This window comes from Prinia subflava, chromosome 30, assembly GCF_021018805.1.
Source record: "Prinia subflava isolate CZ2003 ecotype Zambia chromosome 30, Cam_Psub_1.2, whole genome shotgun sequence".
NCBI lineage: Eukaryota > Metazoa > Chordata > Aves > Passeriformes > Cisticolidae > Prinia > Prinia subflava.
In genome coordinates this window covers 1,930,759-1,952,815 of record NC_086276.1, presented here as the reverse complement: position 1 = coordinate 1,952,815, position 22,057 = coordinate 1,930,759, and the positions used below count along the sequence as shown (strand labels likewise).

The 22,057-nt window shown below is 50.6% G+C and overlaps 2 protein-coding genes across 4 annotated transcripts in view; one reads left to right on the top strand and one right to left on the bottom strand.

Moving 5' to 3' along the window:
- Positions 1-22,057, top strand: part of LOC134562720 (zinc finger protein 239-like) — a 444,533-nt gene that overhangs the window by 63,882 nt on the left and 358,594 nt on the right. The gene's annotated exons all lie outside the window — the stretch shown is intronic.
- Positions 21-6,020, bottom strand: LOC134562721 (zinc finger protein 239-like). Its single transcript, XM_063420247.1, has 3 exons — positions 5,837-6,020; positions 3,026-3,103; positions 21-2,840 (listed from the first exon to the last, which is right to left on the bottom strand). The coding sequence occupies exons 2-3, from the start codon at positions 3,075-3,077 to the stop codon at positions 1,750-1,752; spliced, it is 1,143 nt and encodes a 380-aa protein (XP_063276317.1). The 5' UTR covers positions 3,078-3,103; positions 5,837-6,020; the 3' UTR covers positions 21-1,749.

Here is a 22,057-nt window from a genome sequence, read left to right as displayed (position 1 = left end):
AGTTACAATAAAATGCTATGTGATATTTAAAATTTTGGTTTTATTTGATAATTTCTTCTGTATAAAATTCATAATCATTTACATGCTGTTTTTACCCTCCAAAGAAAAAGGGAAGCACCAAGATACTTATTTTTCTCTTCCAAAAATCCCACCATTTCAGTTACAGCATTTCAACAAAGCATTTTCATGCTAAAAATTACTAACAACCACCTTTCATATTTCACTCATGCCAACTCCTGTTCAAGTCAATAGCAAATTTCTAAAAGTGAAAGCAAGTCACTTTGACTAACTGATTTGGCTTTAGAGAAGTTAAATCTTTTTTCCTCAGATAAACATGAAAAGCCTCATCCAGAAGAGGCTCTTCAAGTCCTCACTGTGATAAAGAGGCCCTTCAGCTGTAGCAGAGCCTGAGTGATGGTAAAACATATAGGCAGTTTGAAGTTTCACCTTAGTCATGTTCAAAAATACATGTTTAATTCCTGTTATAATTGTTAAAGAAAGGTAAAAAGTGTGGGGTGGGTGTACACCCCCTCAAGAGCTTTAGGTGCTCTCATGTTCTTATGTTTTTCTAAGTAAAAGATTGTCAACAGTAAGACAATTTACCCACCACCTTGCTTTACTCCAAGATTCAAACATTTGGAAGACATCACAGACAGAAAGATGTGTGTTTTGATTGAAATGGTTTTTAGTTTAATTGTTTACTGTTTTCTAGTGTCAAGTTGGAACCTGTAACTTCTAAGCAATTAACCTGTGACATGCTAGCCTGGCAAATTGTGGTATTAGTGGATTTCGCCTAACACCTCCTAGACGTGAATGCTGCAGCTCCAATAACACACGAGACACATCACTGGCTAGGGAAACTTAAGTTTATCAAATTGAGTACAAAGCCTCATTCAAATTAAATTCATACTGTCTTTGTCATCCTACCTGCAAGGTGCCTGCAAGAAGGATAACAAAGAACATTTCCTTTTTAAAATTAGAACCAAAAGGGTGATTTGTCATAGCTAATCTGTCAGCCAGAGAAGATAAATCTGGCCATAACAGACCCAACTCAGCTGACCTGCCTTGTTCTAGAAGTCTCTAGGTGAATGGGAGAGCTCTTGCAAACACCTGAACCAGTCATAGCCAGTTCAGAGAGCAAACATATCACTGGTCAAGGAGCTGGGCAGGGCTAGGAGCTAGAACTGGGAGTTTAGAACTTAGTATATCAGAGAGATCCAAACAATAAAACATGCTGTTTGTCTCATGATCCAGAGGTCCCGAGTCATGATTTGTGTCTCCCTAGCCACAAACCCCTCATGTTACAGTAGGATTCAGCCTTTCTAGGTTAAAAATGAGTTGGTCCCAGTGGGATTTACATGGTTTTGAGGTGACAGATGATCCCTTTTGGCTTTAAGAGTGCAAAGAGATGGAGTATCCAGCAAAAATCCCCCAAGAACACACAAATCCTCCAGAATATGGCTCCAGTCCTAAACTCCCCCTCAATTACCTGTGAAATGGTGGGACTTCAGACATATTTGGTCCATTTCTTTCTTTTCAACCCTGTTTTGGCTCTTTTTAAGGGATGAAGATGAATCAAAAGAAAATTAAGGTCAAAACAAAAGGATAACCAGAATAGTGCCTTCCCAACATGGATCACAGGGAATGTGGGTCACCAGGGCTCTGCTCAACATGGGTACTCCAGTGGGGGATGGAGTTGGAGCAGTGCACGAAGCTCTTCCTGCGCTGGGGGCACTCACAGGGCTTCCCTTACTGGTGCCTCCGTTGGTGTCTGGTCAAGGATGAGCTGTGTGAGAAGTTCTTCCCACCCTGGGGACACTCGTAGGGCCTCTCCCGGGCGTGAACGCGCCGGTGGGTGATGAGGGCGGAGTTCTGCTTGAAGCCCTTCCCACAGTCGGGGCAGTGGAAGGGCCTCTCCTCTGAGTGAATTTGCTGATGTACAAGGAGCTGGGTGCTGATCCGAAACTTCTTCCCACACTCAGAACACTTGTATGGCCTCTCCCCAGTGTGGATCTTTTGGTGGCTGATCAGGTTGGCATGCTGGTTGAAGCTCTTCCCACATTCCCCACACTTGTAAAGCCTTTCCCCAGTGTGGATGTTCTGGTGGCAGATCAGGTTGGAGCTCTGACTGAAGCTCTTCCCACATTCCCCACACTCGTAGGGCCGTTCCCCAGTGTGGGTCCTCTGGTGCCGGATCAGGTGGGAGCTCCGGCTGAAGCTCATCCCACATTCCTCACACTCGTGGGGTCTCTCCCCGGTGTGGATGCGCCGGTGCCTGTCAAGATGAGTGTTTTGCCTGAAGCCCTTCCCGCAGTCAGGGCAGCGGAAGGGCCTCTCCTCTGTGTGCGTTCGCTGGTGCAGGAGGAGACTGGAGCTGAGCTGAAACCTCTTCCCGCATTCCCCACACTCGTAGGGCCTCTCCCCAGTGTGGACCATCTGGTGACGGATCAGGGTGTAGCTCCACTGAAACCTCTTCCCACATTCCTCACACTCGTGGGGTCGTTCCCCAGTATGGATCCTCTGGTGACGGATCAGGAAGGACTTGTGTCTAAAGCTCTTTCCACACTCAGAGCACTTGTGGGGCTTCTCCCCATCAGGAAGCTGCTCATGGACCACCAGCTCTGAGCTCTGGCTCCATCTCCGGCCACCTTCCCGGCACAGGGTGGGTCTTTCCTCCTCACATCCCCCCGATCTGCGTTTGCAGCCCCTCCTCGTGGGGGTTCTCAGGGGATTTTCCTCCTCATTGGATTCCTGTGCCGTGGAGCTGCTCCAAACAGCCTCTCCCACGAGGTTCTGCTGCGGGGATTTGTCCTCCCTGCTCTCCATGCTCAGCTCCTTGTCTGGGGAGGAAGGACAAGGAGAGGATGGGATTTGCCTCGGTGCCACAGGGAAGGGGAAGGAGATCCCCTCAGTCCATCCCCGGCAGGACGGCGTCGGCAGCGGGGCTGTCCTGCAGCCGGGGGCCAGGCTGGGCTGGGAGATGGAGCAGGAGAGAGAGGGAAAGAGGCAGTGACTTCCTCCTCACCTGCCTGGGAGTTCTGGGGTATCTTCCTCTTCCTCACAGCTTCCTCTTTCATGAGCCAATGATTGGGAATGGGAAATCCTAGTTTGGGGTAAAAATGATACGTGAGTGCCTTCAGTTTGACAATCCTTCTCCCCAAGTCCATCTCTAAAAGTCACCGGGTATTTGGGGTCCATAAAAACCTCCCAAACACCAAGATTCAGCCCTGAAAAAGCCTCCCAGGAGTTCCCATTCTCTGCTCTCTCCCCTTTGGTGTTCGGGGGTTCCCCCTGTCCCAGCCTGCTGGGGGTCCTGCTTGTATTGGGGTCCTCCATCTACTGGGTCCCTGCCCTCCCCAGGCTGCTGGGACTCCCAGCATCCTGAACAGCTCCCCTCTCTTCTGTCTCCCCATTTGGGGATGCTGGGGGGTTTTTGGGGTCCCAGGGTCCCTTCTCCCCTTATTCACTGCTTTGGGGTGCAGGGGGTCCAAGGAGTCCCCCCTGCCCCTCTCCAGGCTGTTGAGGGTCCCATGGATTGTGGTGCTCCCCCCTCTCTGGGCTCCCCACTTTGGGGTCCTGGGGGACACAGGGCTCTGCTCCTCCAGGCAGCCGCCACTGGGACCCCCCAGTGTCCCCCCAAGGGCAATTTTCAGCTCAGCTTTGGAGTTCTTCATTCTCAAAACATCTCCCTCCAAAAAGTCCCAACCTAGGGATCCCCAAGGATATCTGGGCTGAGCTCCCCCTCCCCCCGCACCTGCGGGATTGGGGGGTGATGATCCCACAGGTGGGGGGGCTGCAAATGCAGGGAGTTCTTGGCCTCGTGGTTTTCTCCTTTTCTTGATCCTCCTTTGTCCCTCCTCCTCCTCTTTTTCCGGCTCCTCCTCTTCCATCCCTCCTCTTCCTTCCCTAACCCCACCTCCTTCTCCTGCTTCCATCCATTCTCCTGCTCCTTCTTCATCCCTCCTCTTCCATCCCTGCTCCTCCTCCCCCAGGAGCAGCCACACCCTCGGTGCCCCGTTCCCGGCCCCTGGCAGCCCGCGGGAGCAGCGGGGATGGAGCCGGGACAGGTCGGGATGGGCAGCGCGGGGCTCTCGGCTGCTCCCACCCGCTGGGGGCGGGGGGAACCCGGCCCGGGGAAAAGGATAGGGAAACTGGGGGCTGCACATCCAAACTGGGGCTTGCTGGGGACCCTGGCTGGGGACTTCCAGCCCTTGGGGCTCCTCTCGGGAGATCCGGGACGGGGGAATGCAGAGAGGGCTGGGGGATGCCAGGAGTGCAGTCGCTGGGAGTGACTGGGCTGTACTGGGGTAACTGGAACCTTACTGGGACAACTGGGAGTGACAGGGAATGACTACAAGCATGCTGAGGGACACTGGGGTATACTGGGAATGTCTGTGATCGTACTGGGGGGACTGGAAGAACACTGGGAACAGCCAGGACCATGCTGGGAATGACTGGGACCATGCTGAGAGGGACTGGGACTATTCTAGGGACTACTGGGATCATACTGGGAGGAACTGGGAACAACAGGAACTATGCTTGGGGCAACTGGGATCGTACTGGAATCCCAGTGGGAACAGATCAGTCCATGCTGGGGAGAACTGGGATCACACTGAGGATGATGAGAATCATACTGGGATTGTCTGGGAGTGGCTGTGAGGAACTGGAATCATGCTGAAAGAAACTGGGAGGTGGGAGTGACTGGGAGCATGCTGAGGGTGACTGGGATATACTGAGAGATACAGGGAGTCATGGGGATCATACTGGAGGCCACTGGGGTCATGCTGGCATTGACAGGGAGCAACTGGCATCACACTGGGAGTGACTGGCAGTGACTGGACAGATTGCAAGTGACTGGAATCATACTGGGATTCATACTGGGATCATACTGGGAGTGGCTATAATCATACTGGGATTAGAGTGGGGGTCAATGGACCCTGACTGGGAGCAAACTGGGGACATGCTGGGAGCAACTGGGATACAGCTGGGGGCAAGGGAACCACACTCAGGTAACTGGGAGTGCCTGGGAATGACAATGAGAATGTTCAGGGCAACTGGGACATACTGGGAGTGTCAGAGACAATAGGGGTGGTGACTGTGAGAAACTGGGAGAGAGAGGGGGGAGGAACTGAGACCATGCGGGGGAAACTGCGGGCAAGTGACTGGAGCCCTGCTGGGAGAGACTGGGATCATAGTGGGAGTGACTAGGACTGTGCTAGGGGCAATTGGGAGAACTGGGAACACACTAGACGAAAGTGGGAGGAACTGGGAGAAACTGGAACCGTTCTGGTGGCAAATTGCATCATATTCGGAAATGACTGGGAGTCACTGGGCTCATACTGGGAGTGACTGGGCTCATACTGGGAGCAGCCACTTCCAGCAGTGGCATCCCCGAACCCTTTTCCCGCCCCTCCAGCCCCCGCCGGGGTCCCGGCAATCCCAGGGGATTCCCCCCCTCTCGGGGTCCCCACTTTGCGGTTCTGGGGCTCTCTTCTCTCTGGGGTCCCGCTCAGGGCGGCCCCGGCAGACGCGGTCCCCCCGCCCCGGTGTCCCCCCGGCCCCGCCGCTCCCGCGCGCTCCCCACGTGGCCCCGGCAGAGCTCGGAGGGCCCGGCCCCGGAAGCCCAACCCCCACCGCGGGGGGACCCGCATCCCCCGACCCCCAACGGGGCTCTGCCGCCACCGGGACACCCCAAAAACACCTCCCGGGTGCCCTCCATGTCCCCCCGAGGGGCATCTGCGCCTCGGCTTTGGAATCCAAACATCCCCCCCCAAAAAACCCCAAACCCAGGGACCCTCCCCGGGATATTTGGGGCGAGCTCCCCCTCCCCGGGCACCTGCGGGATCCAGGCGATGTTTCTGGACCTGCTGCGAGTTCAGGGAGCGCCAGAGCTGCCTCTGCCTCCTCTGCCCTTCTCCTCCTGCTCCCTGCTGCCGCTCCGCCTCTTCCTCCCTCCCTCCTCCTCCTCCCCCGTTCCCAGCCCCGAACTGTGGGGGCGGGGTCAGGGAAAGGGCGGGAACTGTGAGGGGAAAGGGGCGGGGTCAATGAAAGGGCGGGAACTGTGAGGGGAAAGGGGCGGGGTCAATGAAAGGGCGGGAACTGTGAGGGGAAAGGGGCGGGGTCAAGGAAAGGGCGGGAGCTTTGAGGGGAATGGGCGTGGCCAAGAGGACGCCCAGTCCCAAAAGGGGCCCGGTTTGGCCTAAAATCACCCAACGGGGCCTAAAATTGTGGAAAGGGGCCTAAAATCCACCCTGCCACAGATCAGGATTAGACTGCAATCAGCCAAAGAGGCCTAAAATCCCCTCACTGTGGCCTAAAATCACCCTAAGGGCAATAAAATCCACCCTAAATCCACATGGTTTGGCCTAAAATCAGATAAATGGGCTTAAAATCATCAAAAGGCATACAAAATTAAACTAAAAGGAGCCTAAAATTAGCCAAACTGGTTTAAAACCCACACAAAATGGCCTCTAATCACACTTAAGTCTCCCAATATGGTGTAAAATCAACACTGAAAGTACCTGCTTAGCCTTACAATCACCCAAAGGGACCTAGAGTCCCACCTAAAACCCACCAGATTTGGCCTAAAATCACCCAAACCTTGCTAAACCCCAAGCAAATGGGCTTAGATTAATCCAAAAGGATCTAAAATCCACCTTGAAACTGCCCAGCTTATCTTAAAATCACTCAAATTGGACTAAACCCCACCAGATTTGGCCTAAAATTGCATTAAAAAAAATGGCCTATGGAAAAAAAACCCCAAACTAACCCAAACTGGCCTAAAATCTCTGGGACCGGGACTGAGACCGAGACCACGATCAGCACCAGAACCAGCACCAGCACCAAGACTGAGACCGACACCGGATCTGAGACTGGCACTGAGAGCGGCGCCGCTCTGGGACCGGCACCGAGACCAAGACTGGGACCAGAACCGACACCACAACAGAGACCGGCACTGCACTGGCACCAGGACTAGGACCGAGACCGTAACCGGCACCAGAACTGGCACTGGGACCAAGACTGAGACCAAGACCGGCACCGGAACCAGCACCAAGACTGGCACCGCCCAGGGACTGGGACCGAGACTGAGACTGGCACTGGGAGCACTGCGGGACCAAGAGCGGCACCGGTACCGGCACTGGGACTGGGACTGTGCTGAGACCGAGACTGAGACTGGGATGGAAATTGGCAAAAAGGGCTCAAAAGTCACAGAAAATGCCACTAAGAGTCCAAAAATACTCAAAAAGTGACAGAAAATGCTCCAAGATGCTGCGAGATTGGGGAGAGCCCAGAGGGACACAGAATTCCCAAAAATTAAAAAACATCCCCCAAAATTTGCATTAAAAAGCAAAATTATATAAAACAAGAACTGAAAGAAGCCTCAAAATGGCTCAAAAGAGAAAAATAAACCTGAAAATGCCTCCAAAAATTCCAATATTATTCTCAGAATAGCCCGAATTTATCAAGTTCCCAAAAAGTCACAAAAAATTTCCCCCAAACACCAACAAAAACCACCCAGAAAATGAAAAAAATAGAACAACCAAACCATTAAGATGCCCAGAAATATATTAAAAAATATCACCAAAATCCCCAAATCTCAAAAATTCCCTAAAAAACTCTCAGACTCTTAAGAATTCCAAAAGCATCCCCCAAAATCCCCCAAATGTCAGCAAAAACCACCCTTAAAAATGAAAAAAAATTGCAAAAAAACCCACCAAAAAACCAAAAACCAACAAAATGAAAACACCAAAATTTCCTAAAAATATTTTAAAAATAAGAAAAAAAAATACAAAATCCCTCTAACCCCCAAGAATTCCCAAAATCCCTGAAAATTCCCAGAATTTCCTACACTTGCTTTCAGTGAAGTTGTGCAGCAGGCAGGACTTGCCATTTACAGCACTGCTGATCACCAAGAACTTGAAGAGGAAATCTGGGAAAAAAATTCCCAAACTTCCTATGATTGGACCCAAAACTCCCTCAAAATCCTCTCTAGAGAGCCCACAGTTCCCAAGTTTGGACCCAAATTTCCCAAAAGATCCTTTTGGGGACCCCAAATTCCAAAGTTTGGACCCAGAATCTCCTCTGGGGACTGCAAAACTCCCACAATTCCCCTCTAGAGATCCCCAAATTCCCACATTTGTACTCAAAATGCGCCAAATTCCTGTGTTTGGACCCAAAATTCCCAATAGAGGCCGCAAAATTCTAACAATTTCCCAATAGAAAACCCAAAATTGCCCCATTTGTATCCCAAGAATTCCCTGAACAGAGCCCAAAATTTCCAAAATATTCCCTTGAAGCACCCCAGAATTCCCCTATCGAGATCCCGAGACCCCCCTCAGACCCCCAGGTACCCCTGGACCCTCTATAGGCTACCCCAGAACCCCTACAGAGCCCCTATAGATGCCCCAAAGACCCCCCCAAATCCCCCATAGAGACCCCCAGATCCCCTATAGACCCCCTGGGCACCCCCCATCCCCTAGAGGGACCCCCAGATCCCCTAAAGACCCCCCCAAATCCCCCATAGAGACCCTCAGATCCCCTACAGGGATCCCCAGACCCTACTCAAATCTTCTATAGGGATCCCCAGACCCCCCTCAGCCCTCTAAAGACCCCCCATAGACCCCTATAGACCCCTCAGACCTCCATTAGAGACCCCCAGACCCCACCAGACCCCCCAGCCCCCTCACAGGGATCCACAGACACCCCCAGACCTCTCCGCACCCGCTACAGGCTCACGCAGGCCCCTACAGACCCCTCCAGTCAGCCAAAAGGCCACCCAGACCCCCCAAATCCCCTACAGAGACCCCCAGACCCCATTTAGGGATGCCCAGACACACTTTAGGGACTCTTCCGGACCCTCTGTAGACCCCTCAGACCCCGAGAGATCCCCTATAAGCCCCCAAGCCCCCTTTAGGCACAGCCAGAACACCCTAAAACCCCAATAGATCCCCAAAAATGCATCATAGACTCCTCTACATCCCCTGTAGACATGTCACTACATCCCCTAAAGAGACTCCCAGGACCCCCCAGACCCCTATAGATCCCCTATAGATCCCCCATACCTATTCTTGGGTTTCCAGCCCCATTCTGGAGGTGCCCAGGCCTATTCTGGCATTGCCCAGCTCCATTCTGGAGGTCTCAGCAGCATCCCGGGGATGCCCAGCCCGATTGTGCAGGTGCCCATTGCTATTCTTGGCTCCCAGCCCCATTGTGGGGGTGCCCAGCCCCATTCCGGGGGTCCCAGCCCCATTGTGGGGGTGCCCAGGCCCATTCCGGGGGTCCCAGCCCCATTGTGGGGGTGCCCAGGCCCATTCCGGGGGTCCCAGCCCCATTGTGGGGGTGCCCAGGCCCATTCCGGGGGTCCCAGCCCCATTTTGGGGTGCCTGGGCTCATTGCTTGGAGGGCTCCATGAGGGTCGGGGCTCGGGGCCGGGGGCGGTGTCAGGGCGGGGGGGAGGGGCCGTTGCCAGCCTGGGATTTGGGCTGAGTTGGGCTGGGATTGGGGCCGAGGGGGGCTCAGAGCTGGCACTGGGGCCAGCGCTGGCTGTGGGCTGGGGGTTCGGGCTGGCTCGGGGGGGCAGTGGCTCTGGGGCTGGCCTGGGGCTGAGGCTGATGATGGTGATGGGCTCAGGGCAGGAACTGGAGCTGAGTTTGGCAGCTGGAGCCGGACCTGTGACTGCAGTGCGGGCTGGGGCTGGGCTGGAGGAGGGAGCTCGGGCTGAATTTGGGGTGGGTGCTGGGGCCGGGAACTGCTCCACCAGTGGTGTCCGTGTCCCTGGCCAGCCCACAGAGGCGGGGACGATGCTTGGGTGGTGGTTGGAGGTGACTTTGTGAATGAGGGAGCGTGGCCGGGCAGCTCCCTCGGCGTTCTTGCCGGACAGCGGCTCTGGAGCAGGGCGATCCCCTCGTGGCTGGAGAATGCAGTGAGGAGAGGGAGAGGAGCCTGGCAAGGGGCTTCAAAGTCAGCAGTGTGGGCAACTGGGGGCCTCCTCTGGCTTTCACCACCCTCCTGCCCTGGAGAGGGAATCCTCCGGGATTCTGGGTCTCTGCGGGGCTCTTTCCCTCGTCCTGCTCTTGTGGGGCTCCCCAGGATGAGAATGCGGCCATGGTTTGGCTTGGAAGGCACCTTCAAGCCCACCCAGTGCCACCCCTGCCGTGGCAGGGACACCTCCCACTGTCCCGGGCTGCTCCGAGCCCCGTCCAGCCGTGTCCCAAGGCAGCAGCCAGGCAGAAATCCGCTGGCCTGCCCGGGGCTGTCAGCTCCTCTAACACCAGGATGACAACAGATTCCATCAATTCCAGAGAATTCCAGAGAGCGCCGGGCGAATGTCCCTGGAAGCCAGGCTGTCCTGGGACACAGCAGGGCCTGCTGGAGCCCAGGGCAGCGCTGTGACACCAGGGCACCTGAGGCCACCCAGTGTCCCTGGTGACACAGTGGGGCCTGGCAAAAGCAAATCTGGGCCAGAGCGTTTGCTGCGGTGTTCAAAGTTTGATTTCCACCAATTTTCTTTTGGCCGGTGCCCCAGGGATGCTGGAGGCGTCTCCATCCCTGTGGGTGTGGGAAATGCTTGTGGGAGCCGGGGGCCAGGCTTTGGGCCTGATCTTTTTGGGCCTTAGAGATCTGAGCTTGCTGGTAGCTCCTAACTCCTTTCCCAATGGAAAAGCTTCTTAGGAAAGCTTCTTCCCAAAACAATCTCGGCAAAACACCTATCCTTTCCAAAAACAATCTTTCTCCAGGTGATGTGTTGCTTTTCTGCTTCTCAGAGAAAAAACATTTTGGCCCTTTCTCTTCTTTGACCAGTGGTATTGGGGAGGTGTCACTCTTGTTCACCCATGGTGTTAAGTCTGTATGGGAACACCTTCTAGAATGAGACAGTTCAAGGGGGTTTTTATGCCTTTTGCCTTCTGAAATAGTCGCAGTCTTTGCTCTTTTGTTGGTGTCCTGCAGCGACACCGGGGGCTCTCTGTCCCTCTCCCTGCAGGGCACGCTCGGGAGCTGGAGTCTCTGTTCCAGATCCCTGTTCCAGGATTGGCTTTTGGCCGAGATTGAAACGATTGTTAGATGTGTGGTGTTGAAATAACTCTGCCGTGAGGATGTAGATTTGATGGTTTTGCTCAGTCCTAGTGGTGGGACAGCCGATCTAGAGCCATGCTTGCAATTGAAGTGTCTGTGTGATTGGTGTGAAAAAGACATATTGTGTGGCTCTATGCAGAGATTTACTATATGTGATATGCTAGGTAGAAAAGTTATGCTGTATTAACATTTGAATAATATATTGAATGTAGTTTTGTAATAAACATTAAGCTTTAGAATCTATGTGTTTGTGATATTCTTTTTAGCTCAAGAAAGAGAGAAAATAACCAAGAATCCTTTGCACAGAGATAACGGTTGCAGAGACTTTAAATTTTCTAGTGAAGAAGAATTTATGGCCTTTTTTATCAATAGAAAGAAACCTCTTCAAGGACCAACAGACTTACAGGCGCCTGGAAATTAACAGAAAGCTTTTGTGACAAGAACCAGCTGAAATTACTTGTTTTAAATAAAATATGCATAGTCATGAAGAGGATCCTCAAAAAGAGAGAGATTTCTCTCTTTTCCTTGCCTTCTTTCCTAGCTAGCTTTTGTCTAGATGGGAGGAGACCCGGCCCGGGCCGCTCCCTTTGTTCTTATTGTCTCATAAATTGTCCTACTCTAAATCGTTTAACTTTTATTATTGTATTTGTATTATTATTTTTTATAACCATTTTTCATTTTTATTAAATTTCCAAAAATCCCAAAAGCGAGTGATTGGCGTTTCTTACAGTTGGGATAACATCCAGTGAAGGTGTGAGGAGGAGCCTGCCGTTGATGTGCCAAAGGATGGGCACCTGCGCCTGAGGAAGGCGTGGAGCACAGCCCGAGCTGGAAGCGATGGTGGAGGCACAGCCGAGAAACAGGCGTGCTCTAAGGAGGCAGAGGCAAGGAGGGACCAGGCTAAACAGCTCCTGGAATGTGGAAAGGAGTTGGTAGAAGAGTTTGAATATGCAGGAGAGTGATGCAATGGAAAGGGTATTTCAAGAATGTCTGTGAGATAGCAGGTGAGCACTTGGCCGAATGCCCAGTCTCCAGCAGATGGGCCAAGGTACCAGGTGGAGCCTATGAACCCTTTGCTTTCTGTCTCCTACTGGTCTTAATTTGTGTTTAATTCAAGCTCTTTTTAATTTTACCAGGCAAGTGAAGCTCGTTTTTCACAGTCTCCATCTCTGGTAGCAGGGGACACGCGGAGGCGTCTCTGTCCCTCTCAGCGCTGGGCTGAGGGCCCCGAGCATCCCCCGGTGTGACAGGGACAGAGACCCCCCCAGGCCCGAGCACTCCCGCCAGGAGAGGACTGGAGCCCCCCCAGGAGTGCGCAGGGAGGAGAGGGAGGGAGACAAGGCCGGGCCATGCGTGCTCCTGGCCCCGCCTGAGGCCCGGGGCTCTCCGTGCTCCTGTGCCATGGGGAGGGCGGGGGCTTTGGGGTTTGTTTGTGTCGCCAAGGACTCGTTGGGCAAGCAAAGACCAGGCAGAGCATTTGAAGTGATTTTTGCCAGTTTTATTTGAAAATACCTTTGATTTCAATTCTTTTATTTTATTTTTTAAAATTCTGTTTTATTTTTATTTGGGTTCTTTTTTGGTCTTAATAATTTTATTTATTTGGCAGGCCGGGGCGATGGCCAAAGCCCTCTGGTTTGCAGGGGCCGACACGGTCCCTGTGTTGCCCGGCGGCCCTCGGTCCCTGCCTTTGCAGAGCCAGGGCTGGTGCCGGTGCCGCTCCCATTGGGAGGGGCGGGTGCAGGTCCCCGAGAAGGGCGGCGGCGAGAAGCGGCGCATCGGCGCATCCCCCCTTCCTCCCTCCCTCCCTCGCAGACAGCCCCACACAAGCGCCCCGTGCCGTCCTCTGGCCCCGGCAGACACTCTGCCGCTCTCTGCGGTCCTTGCTCTGGGCCGTGGCCCCAAGAGGACGCTCCAGCAGATGTCAGTGGCCAGCCATAGCTGGCGCCATCGTCCTGGCCCCGGGGCACGCTCGGGCCGGTGTCCATCCCTCCCCCTGCACATCCCACCACAAGACAGTCCCACCTCCCTCCCGCCCACCTTCCCCCTTCCCCCTTGGCCGGGCCGCTGGCCGCGCAGGGTCGAACCCAGGGCTCCAGCGCCGCTCTCATGGCAGGACCCTGCCAGGACACCTGCGGGCTCTCACGCCCCTTTTATACTCGAGGCAAGCCCCGCCCTCTCCTCGACAGCCAATGGCAGCTCAGTGACGTTCTCAGCATCAGGCACCGAGCGGCCGGGCCCTTTGTGATGTCACAATGGGGGCGGGGAGCCAGCGAGACGGAGCCATCTGATTGGTCGCTGCAGCAGGTGTTACTGCTGGCATTGTGCACGGCGGCGCTGATTGGTTCATTCCATGCTGAGGGTGGGGTAAGGCGGGGAGCGGGTGCGGGGGTCCCAGCCCCATTGTGGGGGTCCCGCTCTCATGCTGGGCATGCCCAGGCCCATTCTGGGGCTTCTCAAGCCCATTCCGGGGGTCCCAGCCCCACTTTTGGGCTGCCTGGGCTCATTGCTTGGAGGGCTCCATGAGGGCCGGGGCTCGGGGCCGGGGGCGGTGTCAGGGCGGGGGGGAGGGGCCGTTGCCAGCCTGGGATTTGGGCTGAGTTGGGCTGGGATTGGGGCCGAGGGGGGCTCAGAGCTGGCACTGGGGCCAGCGCTGGCTGTGGGCTGGGGGTTAGGGCTGGCTCGGGGGAGGCAGTGGCTCTGGGGCTGGCCTGGGGCTGAGGCTGATGATGGTGATGGGCTCAGGGCAGGAACTGGGGCTGAGTTTGGCAGCTGGAGCCGAACCTGTGACTGCAGTGCAGGCTGGGGCTGGGCTGGAGGAGGGAGCTCGGGCTGAATTTGGGGTGGGTGCTGGGGCCGGGAACTGCTCCACCAGTGGTGTCCATGTCCCTGGCCAGCCCACAGAGGCGGGGACGATGCTTGGGTGGTGGTTGGAGGTGACTTTGTGAATGAGGGAGCGTGGCCGGGCAGCTCCCTCGGCGTTCTTGCCGGACAGCGGCTCTGGAGCAGGGCGATCCCCTCGTGGCTGGAGAATGCAGTGAGGAGAGGGAGAGGAGCCTGGCAAGGGGCTTCAAAGTCAGCAGTGTGGGCAACTGGGGGGCTCCTCTGGCTTTCAGCACCCTCCTGCCCTGGAGAGGGAATCCTCCGGTCTCAGGGTTGTAGTTTTCCTGAGATTCTCCTTGGGGTTGGTGTTCCCCAAGGTAATAAGGGTCTCCCAAGGTTGCTGTTCCCTAGGAGTTTCCCCTGGGTTGCTGTTCCCAGAGGTGATCAGGTTTTCGGTCTTCTCTTTGCCCTAAGTGTTACACACCAGAGGCAGGGACGACAAACTGAGTCCGCCGGTGCACATTTCCAAGGTTGTTTATTCTTCATTATCTCAGTCCTTTTTCAACTCTGCCAGGCCTTCCTGGCAGGGTACCTTCTCTTAGTTCTTTCTCAGCTCTGCAAGGTGTCTCCGCAGAGCAGGACACGCGACAGACTGGGCGGATCAGAGAGCCCCGTACCTTATGTACGGTCCCCTTGACCCAACCACTGTCCGAGACGTATTTTTTATTTACAAAATTTTACCAATACCTATTACCTATACTAACATGTCAGTTCTACTCTAAACCAATCTCTAAAACCCAACTCAGCACAAGATGGGGGACGAGAACAAGAACAAGGAGCACAGGGGCCACTCCCCAATTCCTCCATCTTGTCTCTTCAGCCCCATATGCTAAGAATCCTAATTTCTATATTTATATTCTACAACAAACCATCCACTACTTATTTCAAATTCTTAGGATTTGTGATTCTTCCTGCATGTGAGTGTTCACTCCCATGGACAGGAATCAGAGTCAGTGTCCTCCTGGGACCTGTGTGGGTCTAACTGACCCCCCTGTACAGATCCCAGACTCCCCTGTCTGGTCTCCAAACCCTCCAGGGTGGCCAGAGGGATGTTCTAGACTCCGACATCTCCCCCTCCTCTTTGCAGTAAAAATGCTTCTCTGACAACTCTGTTCCTGGTCCGCCGTATGCATTGAAGCAAACACGGCACATACATCAGAAGAATCACAAACTTCAACAGGAAATACACACGTACTCTCAAAAGTTCCCTCTACCATGATAAAAGGTTAAACACATTGAACACTCCATCCATTCAAGGCTCAGTTCTTATAATAAGTTGGTTCACAGCCTTTTTCCAGTTGTCTTATGTTCTCATGATATTCCTTCAAACTTATTTACTTGTGTCTTAGCATCAGCAATGAATAATTAATTGCTGTTCTGTTTTTGTCTCACACTGTCAATATCAGTTAACAAATCATTCAGTGTAAAAGAAGTGGCATGGGCATACTTGTTCTGACAACAGCCCTTTTGATCCAATAGTATTAAATCATCCCTGATACTGTCTGCATTACCATCACAACTTGGATCATATTGTTCAACAGATCTTTCCTCTCTTGCTCTTTTATCAATGTCACTCTGGGTGTTAACCTGTGTTAACAAAGAACATTTCTTGTTGCTGCATGGACCATCCTTGACATCTGCAAGGAGCACAAACTGAATCCTGTCTTCACAAATGAAAAGGATTTCTTTCGGGAATAACATTGAAACCGGACTTGCTAGTTTATCTGACATCTCAGTGTAGTTACACCAAGCTGATGCACTTTTACAAATCATATGATTTGGAGTGACGTCTACGATATTATCTTTTTTGTGTCACTCCAGGAAAGACCAAATTTTCTGCAAAAATTCTCTTTTGCTGAACCAAAGGTTTTCATTCTCGAGGTTCACAAAGAACCATAGAAAAGAATTTCATTTGAACATCCCATTTGCCCACCAGGTTGAAAATGAACTGTGAAATTGCTGGAGGGATGTTCTCTGGGATCGACTACTTGTTCAATCACCTGCCTACTAACAAACTCATAAAACATGATGAAAAGAATTTCCCTGATCTTGAGTATGTCAAATGAAAGATGGTCAGCTCTGATACATTGGCCAGAGTTTCCCAACCATTCTTCCTTGACTGAATCATGGGCAAAACCACCCCACTGCCCAAGACAATCAGTGAGAACACAATGCACAAGTATAACACTTGATTAAACTGCTTGTTCAAAGGCCTCACTCTCTGTGGGAATCTCTGAAATGCAACACTACTCAAGTCCCAGAGAAATCCCAAGTCCCAAAATCTTTTGCATTCCGAACGAAGAAATGTCCGCAGTCTTGACAGCCACGTCTGTGTGCCTGCTTTTCCATTTCTGGACCAACGCCTGATGCCGTTGACTTTGGCAGAGGTTCTCATGCCTTGCTGATGCTCATTTTCGGCTCCTGTGAAAACACAAGCACAATCCCTGCCCCAAACCTTAAATTTAAATGATTTTCCAATCCATCCTGTCTCTGGGTTTCTGCTCAAGACTAAAGGATTCTCTTCACGTTTCTCTTCCCGTTCCACTTGCTGCTCGGTGAAGTGGACTCTACAAAAAAACTTATCAAAAGTTTAAAACATACTATTTTTTCCTCAACATTCTGCTTAAATTTACACTCAGCATTCCTCCCCTCTCCTTTTGCATCATGGAGGTTATTTCAATTTTTTGGAGATATAAAACATAACATGAGTACTATAAAGCATGACAAAAGAATTCTATAAAGAAATGCTCAACACAAAGGAAAAATTCGGCATACCAATGAAAATGAAATGTGATTATCAAATCATTTGTGCCATCACCTCAGAGACTGCAAACTGCTGAAACACTTTCCTTCAGTGGAGATCCCAATGTTCTTTCCCAGGCAAGACATCAGGTCTCACGACAAAGTTGATTCAGCTGTTATATTAATAAGATCAAATTGCCAAGTCAAAATAACTTGCATATTATTTTTTGGAGCAGAAATCTCTGGGCTTTGTTGGCAAACAGCATCCGTCCAAGTTAAAATCAGAGTTTGGCCAGAACTCAAACTTCAAGTTGGAGTGATGCTCTTTAGCACATTCTCCAAATAAATCCTCTAATAACAATGAGCATCAAATGCCCCATATACAACAAACTGTCATAACGTTTTTACATAAAAGAAACATTTAAAATTTAAGATGAAAAATTGATCAGATCACTCAGGAGCTCGTCTTTTCTGGAACTTTTCTTGAAAACAGTTGAATACCAATTGGAACAATCACAGGATCAACAGCTGATGGAAAAATCATCAATGATGCTTCAGGTATCTCTCTCCAAGACCTTCTGAAAAACACTTAAAGATTTAACAAACTGAAATGCAATGTCTCTACTCACACAAGAGGTACCAAAGCAAGCCCAAAATCTCATTTCAAACAAAATGCATAACACAGTTAAAAATTCAAATGAAATTCAAAAGGACATGCTAAAACATTGCATAAAACATACAAGATTGATTATAAAAGAGACAAATTATATACTTAAAATGAAGCTTAAGAAAAAATTCTGACTTGCACTTAATAATACAACTACATTTTTCAACAACAGCATTTACGAAATACTTAAATGGTTAAAAAACAAATAGAAAATATTCAAAATTACAAATGCCTTTTGAAAAATCCTATAAATAAATGACAAAGCATAAAGGCTTAACGGTAATATTAACTTACAAGTACTATCAATTTTTATATATGTTTCCATACTATATAATCAATGTATCAATACTTAACATGTTAAATTGCATTTCAAAACTCTCATACACTTATTAATTTAAAATGAAACACAAAAGACTGAAACAATTCATAACCAACAATAAAATCAGGGATCTAACAAATTGTATCTTCTCCTCAAATCTTATTTATCAATGTTCCATCATCATCATTTCAGTTGAAGCTGTTTCTTTGTTGAAGAAAAATAACTAAACTTTGCAAATTAAACAAACATACCTTCTATAAATTGTAAATCACCTTTTAAATCAACAAAGACTTGAATTCAACATAAATAAAGCTTGATAAAAAATCTACAACTTGCAGTAACCTTATAAAATCCATATATAATAAATCAATAAAATATAAATTAATTACTAATTAAACTTCATGAAACTCAAATACAAACTTAATTTAAACTCTTCAGGGCCCAAACTTGAAATAAATTTTAGAATTATATATTTAACAATATGTAACTTAAACTCGAACCAAACCACACAAAAATTTCAACAACAATAAAATGTGGAAACATAACTCAAATTAACAAATAATGATTAACTCTGGCTAAAAGCTCATCTTCATTTCATTTTCTATTTTTCTTCTTTATAATAGGATGTCCCTTTCTCACATTTTGTGTTTCTCACACAATGATGGATTGCTCCACAACAAAGGGACAAATGATTGTATTTTCTTCTTCTGATCTTTTCTTACAATGTTCACATGCTGTTCTGTTGAATCACTTGTTGAAGTGCTGTGAGAATTCCTTCATCCCGGGCTTGGAGGATTCTTTCAAGCTGGTTTCTTCAGATGCCTGCCTGCACTGATGTGCCGTGCTGAGGTGTGTCTACTTCACTGCATGCCTCCACCATCTCTGCCTCCACCATCTCTGCCTCCACCATCTCTGCCTCCACCATCTCTGCCTCCACCATCTCTGCCTTCACCATCTCTGCCTCTGCCATCTCTGCCTTCACCATCTCTGCCTCTACCATCTCTGCCTTCACCATCTCTGCCTTCACCATCTCTGCCTGAGACGGTCGACCAGGCATTACATTGATGATGCATCTGCATTCTGCGTTGGCATTCCCCAAACGCAAAGAATTGAAGCAGGTGTAGCTTTGCTATTTCATTGTTTACTTGCCTGTTCATTGTCTTGGTGAGGCAACCAGGGAATGACATGAAAGACTTTGAAGGTCCTTGCTGGATTATTATATATGTATAGATATATATGTACAAATGTTTTCAGGTGTTTCAATCGATGGAACTTACAAAATTGTTTTTTGTGGTGTACTTCTGATGTCTGCCTGCACCTGTTGTGGCAAATCCCTGGCTTGAATTTTGGCTCTGTCATGTGGTATGTCCCCTGCCACCTGCAACATGGTGAGGGTTGCATTCACTCCCTGCTATTTGTTCCTTAGTTCATCGAGGGCTTTCCTCCATTTAGCATTCCTTCAAAAACTGTTTGAAGTACAGAAATTTCAAACCCTTTTCTCGCATGACTTTCTTTCAGTCTCTGAGCACATCGTGATACAATTGCCCCTATCTTGAGTTTTCATCCTGTAGATCATAAGTCATTGGTAACACAATACTTTCCATGCTTCACTATATCACAGTTTTTCTCTTTCAATGTTTTCTTTTTGATTTCTTTGCAGTCTGTTATAACTCTTTCATCCTGTGAATTTGCAGGAATGTGATTCAATTGCTATTACCATGATGCTCTTTCTTCTATTTTGGAGCTTGCTAACATTTCTAACTTTTCTCCCTCTCCTGGATGAGGAGTGGATATTGTAAATCATTTTCCCCCTCCTCTATAAGGACTGGGGTATTACTTTTTCTGTGTGCTGCACATAATACCTATGTGGCACGGTGAAGGGAAATCATGGCTGAACGTGCCGCTGACCCAGCAGGTAGCCTTGATGTAAATGTGTAGGAATTATTTGCAGAGGATTCAGAAAGGGTGTGACTACCTTATGCTGGAAGGGGTGATTGAGGGAAATGCATTGCTAAATTCGGATAAAATTCCAGAGCACAGTCTTTCAACTGAAGAAATAATTGCTTGCTTTTTTTTTTTTTTTTTTTTTTTTTTTTTTTTTTTTTTTTAAAAAGAAATCTTTTGAAAATAAAGATGATTGTGATTGAGTGGCAAAAGAAGCTTGGGCTACAGTCCAAAAATCATGGGGAGTTTGAACTGACTTACTGTCACCAACGGTGAATATTTGCTGCTGCTTCTGAGCTAGCATATCTTGAACTTTGTTGTCTTCAGGAGTTAATGAAAGCTTCCTTTGTTACTATTTTTGTTGTTGAAGCTGTGCAATCTGCTTAGAAATTGTTGCAATGCTTCTGTTCCACCATGCATGGTGGTGATGCTGAACCGGCTGGGTTCAGTTTCAGCTTGTCCGGCTGGCCAGGCCGTTCTGACTGAGCTGAGGGATTTGGGCTTGATAAAAAACATCGAGGGGTCCCTGGCACGGCCAATCCGTGCCCATGTTGTGATACAACGGGCATATTTGTGAAAAATTCTTTGCCCTGATCACTGTAGCTTTTGCGCGTTGCTGCGTGTTTCTTATAAATCTTAAATGTCATGTGTTGCCATCATGCAATCATCATCTTCCCCTCTCCTTTCTGAGGATGGGGACTTATAATCTTTGTGATGCTTGCTTTAAAAAGCTGCACTTTCACAATTTTGTCAATCCCGTAGCTCCGGCTGGGTGCTGCGAGCATATTTGCTGCTTAGTTTTCATTATTTCTATGCCTTGGCATTGCTGCATAATTGCTTTTAATTTTGGTTGTGCATCGGGGTTACTGCGGGACGTCCCGCTGCCTGAGCACTGCTGCTATGAGGGAATAGATAGAACGCCCGTTGCGAGGGGGTGGGACAGGGGACGCTGCCCAGAGGGAAATCCCACTCTGGCCCCACCTTGCCCCTGTCTGCGCCGGCATGGGGGCGTGGAACGAAACGCCTCCGGTGTGGCCATGCCCCTCCTCTGCCTGACTTGGCGTGGCAAAGCCCGAAAAGACGCACTCTTCCTGCTCTCTCCCGGGGTCCGCCCCGCCCTGATCTGCGCTGGCGGTCCTTACAAATGCCGCCGGCGCCCGTGCTTCCTGCATCCCCGCAGCTTGTGCTGGAGTGGTGCCCCCAGTCCCTGCCTCGGTTTTCACCGTCCGCGACATCAGCGTGCGCCCTGCCCACGCTTCCGCATTCCCGCTTTCCGCGCTTCCGCATTCCCGCGCTCGGTGACCGCTGCCTGTGATCCTTGTATTCTTTTCCCCTTCGTCTCTCCCTGTCCCGCTGGGGGGGGGCGGGAGGGGGGGCAGTGCTTTGTCCTTCCGTGTTCGATGTTTGGAGGGAGGGAGCTTTGGGGACATGGAGGCGGGGTCTGTGTTGGACTCCCCGCACCTCCTTCCCGGGGAACGCGTATCATGGCGGAGGGGGAACGGGGTGGGGGGGGGGGAAACGGGGGGGGGTGGGGAGGGAACAAGCCTCCTTTTGCTCGCGCTGTGCCGCGGCACTGCCCCGTCTCCGCCTCCCTGCTGGGGGGGCAGCAGCCTCTGCCACCGGGCGCACGACGAGTGCAGCGGGGTCCGCAAAAGCTCGCGTGGTGGACCCAATCCCGGCTTTCCCGTCCCGCGATGCACGGCGACACCGCCGGCCGCTTTCGCTCCAGCTCTGAGATGTGCGAGCACGCACGGCCACTAAACCTGCTCTGTATTCTTGGTGCAAACGGCATTTCATAAAAATCACTCAGAAACAATTCATTCTCCTCACTTTCTTGCTCTGACCGATTCAAAAGTGACTGTGAAAGCTTGCCTTCTCCTTAATGTATTTCTTCACCCTGTTTCCAAACTCTCTTCCCGGCTGTTTCCTTCCCAGTGCAGGGCGTCTGCGGGGCGCCCTCCCCCGCGCCGTGTGTCCTCCCCCCGCCTTGGTGGCACGGCTGGTGCTCCGTCTGCCCTTTCCCCTCTTTCCCTTGCTGTTTTGCAGTGGGGGATGGGGGGAGCTGCGCCGCACGGCCGCGGGCCGCCCACTTCAGTGTTCTTTTCGGGGTGCGGGGTAAGGTGCGGAGTGGGGGATGTCCGAGGGACTGTTAGAGACTGCTTTTGAGCATCCCCTCCCTTTTCTGGCGTTGCGGTCAACGTGTGGGCTCGCTTCTCAGAGGGCTGGGAATCTAATTCCTCTTTGCCTCTCTGCTGTTGTGGGAGTTTTAATTCTTCCCTGGAATTCTGTAATGTTATTTGCAGCAGTACACTTGCCAATGCCATTAATTTGAGAGCTTTTTTATCTCTCCTTATTGCATTTTGATATAGTGTTTTTTTGTTTACCTCTTTCCAAAATTCTATCTGGGACTTTAGTTCCGATTTGTGTTGTAG

Excerpts from the sequence above, each read along its gene's own strand:
- LOC134562721 (XM_063420247.1), bottom strand. The coding sequence starts at position 3,077 with ATGAAAGAGGAAGCTGTGAGGAAGAGGAAGATACCCCAGAACTCCCAG. Across the intron at positions 2,841-3,025 it reads ACCCCAGAACTCCCAGGCAG|ACAAGGAGCTGAGCATGGAG; the intron begins GTGAGGAGGAAG and ends CTTCCTCCCCAG.